The 12,843-nt window shown below is 43.9% G+C and overlaps 1 protein-coding gene across 2 annotated transcripts in view; it reads left to right on the top strand.

Moving 5' to 3' along the window:
- Positions 1–12,843, top strand: part of LOC111956100 (catenin (cadherin-associated protein), alpha-like 1) — a 117,638-nt gene that overhangs the window by 79,286 nt on the left and 25,509 nt on the right. For both annotated transcript variants that reach the window (XM_023976535.2, XM_023976536.2), the window contains exons 5-9: positions 8,525–8,614; positions 8,953–9,123; positions 9,841–10,041; positions 11,599–11,685; positions 12,525–12,683. In XM_023976535.2, the coding sequence (XP_023832303.1) occupies positions 8,525–8,614; positions 8,953–9,123; positions 9,841–10,041; positions 11,599–11,685; positions 12,525–12,683 (708 nt within the window). The remainder of the gene's footprint in view (positions 1–8,524; positions 8,615–8,952; positions 9,124–9,840; positions 10,042–11,598; positions 11,686–12,524; positions 12,684–12,843) is intronic.

Consider the following 12,843-nt stretch of genomic DNA (forward strand, 5'->3'; position numbering starts at 1 on the left):
AGAAAGTTATAACTCTGGTGTTCCCTGTAGTGCCAGCGTCTGCTAATCCTGCTTTGAGTCATACACAGTCTCTATGTACGTGTTCAAATTGGCATCCTATTCCATATATAGTGCACTACTTTTGACCAGGGCCCATAAGGTCAAAAGGTGTGCACTACACAGGGAATAGGTTGTTGTTCTGGATACAGACTGCGCTAGCTAGCTGATGAAAAGTGAATCGTTATGATATAGAGATGAAAATATTCAGCTTCCCCTCTTTTTGTTTAACAAACATACCACGTCTTTGTCTCTCTGTCTGGAAATCTACTGAGACTAACCGAGTAAAGAGCAGGGGAATATATACTGAACAAAAATATAAAACGCAACAATTTCATAGATTTTACTGAGTTACAGTTCATATAAGTAAATTCATTAGGCCTTAATCTATGGATTTCACATGACTGGAAATAAAGATATGCATCTGTTGGTCACAGAAACCTTAACAAATATTAGGGGCATGAATCAGAAAACCAGTCATTTTCTGGTGTGACCACCATTTGACTCATGCAGCGCCACACATGTCCTTCGCATAGAGTTGATCAGGCTGTTGAGTGTCAAACAAACCCTCTAGCGACCAAATTAAGTTGTATGTACAGTAAGATGTTTTTACATCTTTGTACAGTCGTGGCCAAAAGTTTTGAGAATGACACAAATATACATTTTCACAAAGTTTGCTGCTTCAGTGTCTTCAGATGTTACTATAGAAAACTGAAGTATAAATACAAGCATTTCATAAGTGTCAAAGGCTTTTATTGACAATTACATTAAGTTAATGCAAAGAGTCAATATTTGCAGTGTTGACCCTTCTTTTTCAAGACCTCTGCAATCCGCCCTGGCATGCTGTCAATTAACTTCTGGGCCACATCCTGACTGATGGCAGCCCATTCTTGCATAATCAATGCTTGGAGTTTGTCAGAATTTGTGGGTTTTTGTTTGTCTACCCGCCTCTTGAGGATTGACCACAAGTTCTCAATGGGATTAAGGTCTGGGGAGTTTCCTGGCCATGGACCCAAAATATCAATGTTTTGTTCCCCGAGCCATTTAGGTATCACTTTTGCCTTATGGCAAGGTGCTCCAGGTGCTCCATCATGCTGGAAAAGGCATTGTTCGTCACCAAACTGTTCCTGGATGGTTGGGAGAAGTTACTCTCGGAGGATGTGTTGGTACCGTTCTTTAATCATGGCTGTGTTCTTAGGCAAAATTGTGAGTGAGCCCACTCCCTTGGCTGAGAAGCAACCCCACACATGAACGGTCTCAGGATGCTTTACTGTTGGCATGACACAGGACTGATGGTAGCGCTCACCTTGTCTTCTCCGGACAAGCTTTTTTCCAGATGCCCCAAACAATCGGAAAGGGGATTCATCAGAGCAAATGACTTTACCCCACATCTCAGCAGTCCAATCCCTGTACCTTTTGCAGAATATCAGTCTGTCCCTGATGTTTTTCCTGGAGAGAAGTGGCTTCTTTGCTGCCCCCTTCTTTACATCAGGCCATCCTCCAAGTCTACGCCTTACTGTGCGTACAGATGCACTCTGCACACCTGCCTGCTGCCATTCCTGAGCAAGCTCTGTACTGGTGGTGCCCCGATCCCGCAGCTGAATCAACTTTAGGAGACGGTCCTGGCGCTTGCTGGACTTTCTTGGGCGCCCTGAAGCCTTCTTCACAACAATTGAACCGCTCTCCTTGAAGTTCTTGATGATCCGATAAATAGTTGATTTAGGTGCGAGCTTACTGGCAGCAATATTCTTGCCTGTGAAGCCCTTTTTGTGAAAAGCAATGATGACGGCACGTGTTTCCTTGCAGGTAACCATGGTTGACAGAGGAAGAACAATGATTCCAAGCACCACCCTCCTTTTGAAGCTTCCAGTCTGTTATTGAACCTCAATCAGCATGACAGAGTGATCTCCAGCCTTGTCCTCGTCAACACTCACACCTGTGTTAACGAGAGAATCACTGACAATGATGTCAGTTGGTCCTTTTGTGGCAGGGCTGAAATGCAGTGGAAATGTTTTTCGGGATTCAGTTCATTTGCATGGCAAAGGGGGACTTTACAACTAATTGCCATTCATCTGATCACTCTTCATAACATTCTGGAGTATATGCAAATTGCCATCATACAAACTGAGGCAGCAGACTTTGTGAAAATTAATATTTGTGTCATTCTCAAAAATGTTGCCCACGACTGTATGTACACGTTTTCAAGAAATAATGATGCCAGAAAGTTAACTTCCCTGTGGAATGTTGTCCCACCCCTCTTCAATGTCTGTGCGAAGTTGCCGGATATTGGCAGAAACTGGAACACGCTGTCGTACGCATCCAAAACATGCTCAGTGGGTGGTGACATGTCTGGTGAGCAGTGGCGATTTTAGCATGTAAATCTTGGTGGGGCAAAATAATAAAAAGGTGGGATGCTTGCCAGCAAAGCCACAACACTAAACAATACATTAATTGCACTATAACGGCGACAAATGGTGGCCACAAACTGCTAGGGCCTACATAAAGCTTTCCCAACATCTTACCACTGCTACACCTGGCTATCAGCGGAGCCTTATTTGGCAGCGAAACAGTTAATTCAGCCTCATTTACTGCCTTTAAAAAAAAACATAGCTGATATTGCTGACTTGCTTAAACAAATGTGGTTTCTAATGACAATTGAGATGAACAAACTATGGCATGAGGGGACAAAAAGCTGATAAGAGGCAATCTGTAATTTCGATTAAGACATTGAGTGAGCTAGGATGTAAGTAGTCTATATAAATTTGTTTAGCACTTTTGAAATGTACAGCGATAGAATTCAGAACATGGGCCGTTCTTAGTGTTCTCCCTGTACGCCAAGTCAGAACTGTAGGATAAATAAAGGGGGCATATAAGCAGACATGAAGGCTCTTACGATATTCGATGATTACATTTATCTAAACAGGTTATAGGCTACATGTGCACCACCAAGTCAGAACAGTAGGCGGAATTAAGAGGGTTAAATAGACCAAATTATTAGGTTGAGGCACCTGGGCTACTAACATCTTACTACACAACATACACTTAGTATTACCTTCTTAGCTACAGTCTACTTATCTCCCTGGCATATTACATCATTTATGCAGCAGCATACAATACATTTTTAGACTCATTTTTAGACTTCTGTGTTCACTTGAACAGGAAGGTGGCTCGGCGGTCCTTCGTGGGCAAATAGATTCCGGCGGTCCTTCGTGGGCAAATAGATTCTGTCTCTCACAGTTGAAGTGTACCTACGATAAAAAATTACAGACCTCTACATGCTTTGTAAGTAGGAAAACCTGCAAAATCGTCAGTGTATCAAATACTTGTTCTACCAACTGTATATATAATTTTTTTTTTTTTTTTACATTGTTTGCAAACTGATGTGACACATATTAATACTAAAATAACATGCAAAACAGACAAAAAAATGTGGGGCTCAAAACAGGCCCTGAATGACAGATTGCCACTTCTGGTGAGTATTGTAAAGGTTTTGACTTGAGGTTATTGTTCGTAGGGGTGCCAGGTAGGGCGTGCCAACCAGAGAAAATATAGATTTCTCCTTTTTGTTTGGGAGGGAATGAGTCCCGTCTGGTCTGTCTACACCAATGCAAAAAGGACTCATGTAAAAGTCATGTAAAAGTCATAAACCCTTAGGGCATTGGAAATAACTTCAAAACAACTGTTTTGCGTGGGTTGTATTACCAACATAAATGATCACACACATAATAATATAACAAGCAATGAGCTCTAGTTCCTGAAGACAAGTCCCGTCCCTCGGGCCTAAAAGAGTCCAGCCCGGTAACTCAAATGACCTCAGTCACGCAATGTTTGTCTGTTCATAAAAGTGTAGCGTAAACGTCATTCTCAGTCATACAATTAAAATATCAAACCTCAGTAGTCTTCAACTACAACTGACCATAAATCACACTCAAACAAATTAAATACCGTATGCAATATAGTTGTAGTCAGACAATCCAATCCGCCAACAGATCTCCAGCGGAGAAAGGCCACGACAAAACAGCGGAGACAAACTGAGATGTGTAGTCCAAAGGAAAAATTGAGTGGATCCGATCTGGTTAAACTTGAGACAAGACACACTTTTAAATACAACAAAACAAATGGCGTAAAGAAGCTTCGGAACTGAGGGTTGAACACATCCTCATTCGCACAGCCATCACCATCCTCTTTGCCGCAGCTGATGCTGGCTATTTATTTGGGAATTAAAGGGGAAGCGCCCTATTGAAGGAGAAGCACAGACGGTTCAGACAACTTCAGGGCCTTCACAGTATGCAGGCCATGGAAGAACTGGGACATTTTCAGCTTCCAGGAAATGTGTACAGATCGTGCTGAAACATGTAGTGGCGGTGGATGAATGGCATGACAGTGGGCCTCAGGATCTCATCACTTTATCTCTATGCATTCCCTCACACTCCATTTGGCAAATCTGACCATAATTCTTTCCTCCTGATTCCTGCTTACAAGCAAAAACTAAAGCAGGAAGTACCAGTGACTCGCTCATTACGGAAGTGGTCAGATGACGCGGATGCTAAGCTACAGGGCTGTTTTGCACAGACTGGAATATGTTCCAGGATTCATCCAATGGCATTGAGGAGTATACCACCTCAGTCACCGGTTTCATCAATAAGTGCATAGATGACATCGTTCCCAAAGTGACCATACGTACATATCCAGATGAACTAAATGCGTTTTTATGCTTGCTTCGAAGCAAGCAACACCAAAGCATGCATGAGAGCACCAGCTGTTCCGGACGACAAGTGTGATCACGCTCTCCGTAGCCGATGTGAGCAAGACCTTTAGGCAGGTCAACATTCACAAGGCTGAGGGGCCAGATGGATTACCAGGATGTGTACTCAGAGAATGCGCGGACCAACTGGCAAGTGTCTTCACTGACATTTTCAACCTCTCCCAGACCGAGTCTGTAATAGCTATAGTTGAAGTCGGAAGTTTACATACACCTTAGCCAAATACAATTAAACACAGTTTTTCACAATTCCTGACATTTAATCCTCGTAAAAATTCCCTGTTTTAGGTCAGTTAGGAGCACCACTTTATTTTAAGAATGTGAAATGTCAGAATTATAGCAGACAGAATGATTTATTTCGGCTTTGGTTCTTTCATCACATTCCCATTGTGTCAGAAGTTTACATACACTCAATTAGTATTTGGCAGCATTGCCTTTAAATTGTTTAACTTGGGTCAAACATTTCGGGTAGCCTTCCACAAGCTTCCCACAATAAGTTGGGTGAATTTTGGCCCATTTCTCCTGACAGAGCTGGTGTAACTGAGTCAGGTTTGTAGGCCTCTTTGCTCGCACACGCTTTTTCAGTTCTGCCCACAAATTCTCTATAGGATTGAGGTCAGGGCTTTGTGATGGCCACTCCAATACCTTGACTTTGTTGTCCTTAAGCCATTTTGCCACAACTTTGGAAGTATGCTTGGGGTCATTGTCCATTTGGAAGACCCATTTGCGACCAAGCTTTAACTTCCTGACTGATGTCTTGAGATGTTGCTTCAATATATCTACATAATTTTCCTCCCTCATGATGCCATCTATTTTGTGAAGTGCACCAGTCCCTCCTGCAGCAAAGCACCCCCATGATGATGCCACCCCCGTGCTTCACGTTTGGGATGGTGTTCTCGGCTTGCAAGCCTCCCCCTTTTTCCTCCAAACATAACGATGGTCATCAGACGAGAGGACATTTCTCCAAAAAGTACGATCCTTGTCCCCATGTGCAGTTGCAAACCGTATTCTGGCTTTTTTATGGCGGTTTTGGAGCAGTGGCTTCTTCCTTGCTGAGCAGCCTTTCAGGTTAAGTCGATATAGGACTCGTTTTACTATGGATATAGATACTTTTGTACCTGTTTCCTCCAGCATCTTCACAAGGTCATTTGCTTTTGTTCTTTGATTTATTTTCACTTTTCGCACCAACGTACGTTCATGTCTCGGAGACAGAACGCATCTCCTGCCTGAGCGGTATGACGGCTGCGTGGTCCCATGGTGTTTATACTTGCATACTATTGTTTGTACAGATGAACGTGGTACCTTCAGGCATTTGGAAATTGCTCCCAAGGATGAACCAGACTTGTGGAGGTCTAATCTGTCTGTAAACAGTTGTTGGAAAAATTACTTGTGTCATGCACAAAGTAGATGGCCTAACTGACTTGCACAACTATAGTTTGTTAACAAGAAATTTCTGGTGTGGTTGAAAAACAAGTTTTAATGACTCCAACATAAGTGTATGTAAACTTCTGACTTCAACTGTACATGTTTCAAGCAGACCACCATAGTCCCTGTGCCCAAGAAAGCGAAGGTAACCTGCCTAAATGTGTACCGCCCCGTAGCACTCACGTCGGTAGCCATGAAGTGCTTTGAAAGGCTGGTCATGGCTTACATCAACACCATTATCCCAGAAACCCTGGTCCCACTCCAATTTGCATACCGCCCCAACAGATCCACAAATGACGCAATCTCAATTGCACTCAACGTTGCCCACCTGGACAAAAGGAACACCTATGTGAGAATGCTATTCATTGACTATATTCAACACCATAGTGCCCACAAGCTCATCACTAAGCTAAGGACCATGGGACTAAACACCTCCCTCTGCAACTGGATCCTGGACTTGCTGACGGGCTGCCCCAGGTGGTAAGTGTTTGCAACAACACATCTGCAATGCTGATCCTTAACATGGGGGCCCCTCAGGGGTGTGTGCTTAGTTCCCTCCTGTACTCCCTGTTCACCCACAACTGCGTGGCCAAGCACGACTTCAACACCACCATTAAGTTTGCTGACGACACAACGGTGGTAGGCCTGATCACCGACAACGATGAGACAGCCTATAGAGACGAGGTCAGAGACCTGGCAGTGTGCTGCCAGGACAACAACCTCTCACTCAACGGKAAGTGGTACTGGAGCACCAAGTCTAGGTCTAAAAGGCTCCTTTACTAGCTTCTACCCCCAAGCAATAAGACAATTAATCAAGTGGCCACCCAGACAATTTGCATTGCCCCCCCCCCCTACCTACATGTACAAATTACGTCGACTAACCAATACCTCCGTACATTGACTCGGTACCGGTATCTATGCCTGCCCATACCATAACCCCACCACCACTGTTCACAACGTTGACATCAGCAAACCACTCACCCACATGACGCCGTACACGCTGTCTCCAATCTGCCCGGTACAGTTGAAAATGGGATTCATCTGTGAAGATCACACTTCTCCAGCATGCCAGTGGCCATTGAAGGTGAGCATTTGCCCACTGAAGTCAATTACGATGCTGAACTGCAGTCTGGTCAAGACCCTGGTGAGGACGACGAGCACACAGATGATCTTCCCTGAGACGTTTTTTACAGTTTGTGCAAACCTACAGTTTCAGCAGTTGTCCTGTTAGCTGGTCTCAGACTATCCCGCAGGTGAAGAAGACAGATGTGGAGGTCCTGGGCTGGCCTGGTTACAGGTGGTCTGCGGTTGTGAGGCCGGTTGGATGTACTGCCAAATTCTCTAAAACAAAGTTTTAGGTCGCTTATGGTAGAGAAGTGAACATTCAATTCTCTGGCAACAGCTCTGGTGGACATTCTTGCAGTCATCATGCCAATTGCACACTCCCTCAAAACGTGAGACATCGGTTGCATTTGGTTGTGTGACAAAACTGCACATTTTAGAGTGGCCTTTTATTGTCCCCAGCACAAGGTGCACCTGTGTACTGATCATGCTGTTTAATCAGCTTCTCGATATGCCAAACCTGTCAGGTGGATGGATTATAATGACAAAGGAGAAATGCTCACTGATATGAATGATAAACAAGGTTCTTGTGCGTATGGAAAATTTCAGGGATCTTTAAGTTTCAGCTCATGAAACATGGGACCAACACTTTACATGTTACGTTTATATTGTTGTTCTGCATAATAACACATCACATCTCCTTTGAAATCCATGGCTCTGTGCCTGGAGAGAAGTTGATTCCACCTCCTCCTGGAACACACACTAAATGCTTAGTCTTTGAAACACAGAGATGAGCGAGTCAGTGGATGTTATTGAGATATCTACTGCATTGAGTCGTGCTTCACCAGGTTCATCTATGAGTAATAACTCATAGATGGCCGGAGAACTAAACATTAACTAAACTTAGCTCGAGAACTCTGACGGTTCTTCCTCATCGTACGGATATGCTCTGTGTGCGTTTAAAGTGTGGGGGATGCTTTTTTTGAATGACTGACCCCTTGCATTAATTGGTCCACTAGTCCAGACCAGAGCCATGTATTTATTTTATTCTTCATTCATGGCTCTGGTCCAGATCCCTGGTAGGTCAAAGCCAGTTCTTCTTGGCAAGACTGAGTTGTGGCTTAAAATGGTTCTGTCTATTTGGTGTCTCACAACTGGCCCACACTCACAAATCAGAGAAGTTTGGGAACCAGCTGAGACTGCTTCTGTAACTGTCCAGTGTTGGTCTCTGTCCATTAGGACCTGAAGGATGAGAATAAGAAGGCCAGGATGGCTGCAGCCAGAGCAGTGCTGGAGAAATGCACCATGATGCTGCTCACTGCGTCCAAGGTGTGTACATACTGCTGCTAATGTACTAGATTAAACCTGTGGACTGGAAGAACTTGCTACTGAATGGGTAAAGTTAGTTATTCTGGATTTACATAATTGTTTGCTTCAAACCAGCCTAACTTCCCATTTAAAACATTGTTTTTGTGTTTAGTAGATGTGAGGCATAGAGACTGTATTACTACAATTGATTCCGAACATGGACTGCCACACAAGCAGACTAATTCTGATATTTTTCCCAATTATTAGCAAAAGAGCTGATATGATTGGTAAAAAGATCAGAATTGGGCTGCCTGTGTAAATGCAGCCTCAGTTGGTAAACCATGTCTCTCTCCCTGTAGACGTGTCTCAGACACCCGGACTGCGAGTCGGCGCGTATCAACAAAGACGCCGTGTTCCACCGCATGCGATTCGCCCTGGAGCAGGTCATGGAGATCGTGACGGATGCCCGGCCCTGCGGGGAGACCAAGGTCCTACCCCTCAGCATTTACACCGGCATCAAGGACTTCAAGGTGGGACGACGGGAGGATTTCCTTATGGATTCCATATGTTGTTGTTTTTTCTCCACTTTGCATTGTAATCTAGTTCTAATATAGTAACTACAGTATGATGGTTTAGGCCTGGACTAATCTAGGTTAGCCCCAAACTACAATCTAGCGTAATTTGGGTACCATTTATGTTTACGTATTCTATCCAGAAGATATTTATTACATTTTTATTTAGCCTTTATTTTACTAGGCAAGTCAGTTAAGAACAAATTCTTATTTACAATGACGGCCTAGCAAAAGGCAAAACGCCTCCTGCGGCGACGGTGGCTGGGATTAAAAATGTTAATATAGGACAAAACACACATCACCACAAGAGAGACACCACAGCACTACATAAAGAGAGACCTAAGACAACAACACAGCATGGTAGCAACACCTCATGACAACACAGCATGGTAGCAACACAACATGGCAGTACAACATGGTAACGCACAAAACATGGCACAAACATTATTGGGCACAGACAACAGGCCTGGACATACAAAGATGAAGCACGCCAGGTGTTCTGCGCCAGTTCTTTACAATAAGTCAATTATCCCTAGTCAACCTGAAATACCAGTAGCTTGTCATAGAGCTTTTGAATGTTATTCTCTGTCACTCTGTGTCAATTCAATTGAAATGCTTTATTGGCATGACAAATAATTGTTGTATTCATTACTGTGTCTCTGTCTGTGATCCCAGTCCAATGTGGAAGGTCTGCGCGAGGGTCTGTACTCACTGCCCCAGCAGGCTCTGTCTGACCAGCTGGAGGCGGTGGTGGAGAGGACGGAGGACTTCACTGACTCGGCCTACACCAGCCACGAGCACCGAGAGGGCATCCTGCAGCTCTGCCAGCTCGCCCGCCAGGACACTGACCGGCTCATCGCAGCCTGGAGGGAGGCGGTATGTTGGCATAAACTGGGCATACACACACACATGTAAATACTTGTACATGTGTACACACACACACACTCGCGTGTGTATGTGTACTCACACATGTAGATATGTACTCGTACGTCTACATGATTAAGAGCACGGGTACAGTAGGTCATGATTTAGCATGCATGAAAATGCACATTACACTCACGTGTGTAGATGGCCACAGACACACACACTCCTTCACTTCCTTTCTGTTGCTTAGCTACATGACCTTGTGTACTGTTGCTAGGTTTATAGATAATGTGAAGGAGAACAATATAATATCCAGCCTTTTCACACTACCCTCTCCCATATGGCTATACAGTGCTATTTTCCTTCATTCTTTATAGGTCTTAAACCAGTCCTGGGCCCATCAAAGCATCTCAGAGTAGGAGTGCTAATCTAGGATCAGTTTTGCCTTTTAGATCAGAATTAATATGATTATATGGACAGATCCTAGATCAGGACTCTTACTCTGAGATGCTTTGTGGATACGGCCCTGAAGTCAGCCTCATCGTATGAATGGCCATTCACTTGACTCCATTGATTACATAGAACACATTGTTCTCGCTCTCTCGACACCTCACTGAAAGGCGTTTCCTTGGACTCCATAGCGTGTGGCTTTCATACGATGTGTTTTTCCATCGTTAAGCTTGTATAAATGTGTGAAAATAGAGGCCACAGTTCCATTGACAAATTGAATGGAATCAGAGCTACGGCACGTTGAATGATTGGCTCCCTAGTGAGACCTATTTCTACAGCGTGTGTCACTAGCTAGATCCCAGGGTCTGTTCGTTTTCCTTCACTTATTTCAGTAGAAACAGAGCAGTGAGATGAGGTGTTTTTCTCTACTTATTTCAGTAGAAACAGAGAGGGTGATGAGAGGGTCAGAGACAAATCATCAGGGCCCAGTTTTTCAAAAGTGATCTATCTGGATGTCAGCTATCGGATAGGATTAAATGCATAGAAATACAACGGGAGTCCCCATTTCAAGTCAATGATTCATCCATTCTATTCAATCATTCTATTTCTTTGCGTTTAATCCTATCCGATAGCCAAAATCCGGATATTCACGTTTGAAAAACTGGGCCCTGGTGAATTCTGCTTGTTTGACAGTTTTTTTCACAGGTTTACAGCAATGTGTCAAAACAGTCTGACTACAGTGCCTCCCATCTGTCTCCTTGCCCTTAGAACGTGTGTCTGAAACTCTTATGTTTTACAGGATATTGGTGATGCAGAAGGGATCTCACTCACTCACTCACTCACTCACTCACTCACACTTTCTATCTCTTCCTCTCACACTCTCTACCTTTTTCTCTCTCTCTCTCTCACTCACTCACTCACTCACTCACACCCACACACACACACACACACACACACACAAACAAACAGGGCGTGAGCAGGGCTGTGTAATCTCGTATTCTTCTCCTGCTAAGACAGGTCACATCCCAGGTACCAGTCATTAATCACGTGCATGATTTGTGACGACTACTCTTATCTTTTTCCCCTCCCTTATTTATTTTAATATTTTCCTCATCCCAGCTGTCTCTCAATGCCAAAGAGGTCACAGAGGAGATGGAGCTGTCTATACTGAAGACCTGCCAAAGTGTCCACGAACTCCGCAGAGAGGTGAGTCCTGTAACACTGCGGTCTTAACTAGAATGCATCACTGTCTCGCATGCCAAGTGGTTCAGTCCTAGATCAGATCTGTCTGGAGTTTTCTGTACTCTCCATCTGGGTTGGGATGCAACTGATTACATGTAATCTGACTACAAAAACCTGTAACTGTAATCGGTTATGTTACCAGCAAAAATGTTGTAATCAGTTTAGATACATTTGAAAAAATGTATTACTTTTTGGATTACTTTTAAATTCAGAAAGGATGTTTGTGAAAAAATACATTGACACCTTTCTGTTTTCTCATTCAATTCAGTATTGAAAAAAATAGCAAGTCTAAGTTTTTCCCACCTGAGCGAGTCTAACCACAAGTCAGAAACCACTATGACGACACACCAGATGCGTTTGAGGGATCCCTTTTGTCTTCTTCTAATGCCTCTTAAGGGGAAAGTAACTGAAAGTAATCAGATTACATTACTGAGTTTGGTTAATCCAAAAGTTACGTTACTGATTACAATTTTGGACAGGTAACTCGTAACGGTAACAGATTACATTTAGATAGTAAATGACCCAACCCTGCTCTCATCACATTTTGTTCATATGTCTTGCTCTTCTTTCTCTTTAATATGGCCTTAGCACTCTCCCACTTTTACGTATTCTCTTTATCCTCCCTCCGCTGGCACTCCCCCCTCACGCTTTTTCTCTCTACCCTGCCCTTTCTTTCTCCTCCTTGTTCCCTTTCTGTCTTACTATTGTTTTCTCTTCCTATTACCATTGTGCAGCCAGGTGTACAAAAGATACAACATGTATACCCATTTTTATCTCCCATCTTCCCCTCTCCCGCCGTCCAGCTCCATAAGGTGGCGGTGGGGCGGGCGGCGGACCTGCTGAAGCTGCATGCAGAACACCTGCCTCTGCGGGCCTTGAAGGCCTCAGGGGGTGAGGGAAACCTGGAGGCCGTGGCAGAGTACGCCTGCACGCTCGGCGAGCAGAAGGAACAGCTGGTGGAGGTGAGCGAGGCTCGCTGGCTGGGGAGGCTAACTTAAGTCTGTTGAATCTCCCTGATCAAATCACCTTTTGTTGAATTTAATTCATACAATTGTATTAAACCACAATAAAGTTTATTTAATTAAATCAAAAAAAGTCCATATCCATTCCTATGGCTGAGGT

Source organism: Salvelinus sp. IW2-2015, linkage group LG31 (genome assembly GCF_002910315.2).
Source record: "Salvelinus sp. IW2-2015 linkage group LG31, ASM291031v2, whole genome shotgun sequence".
NCBI classification, from domain to species: domain Eukaryota; kingdom Metazoa; phylum Chordata; class Actinopteri; order Salmoniformes; family Salmonidae; genus Salvelinus; species Salvelinus sp. IW2-2015.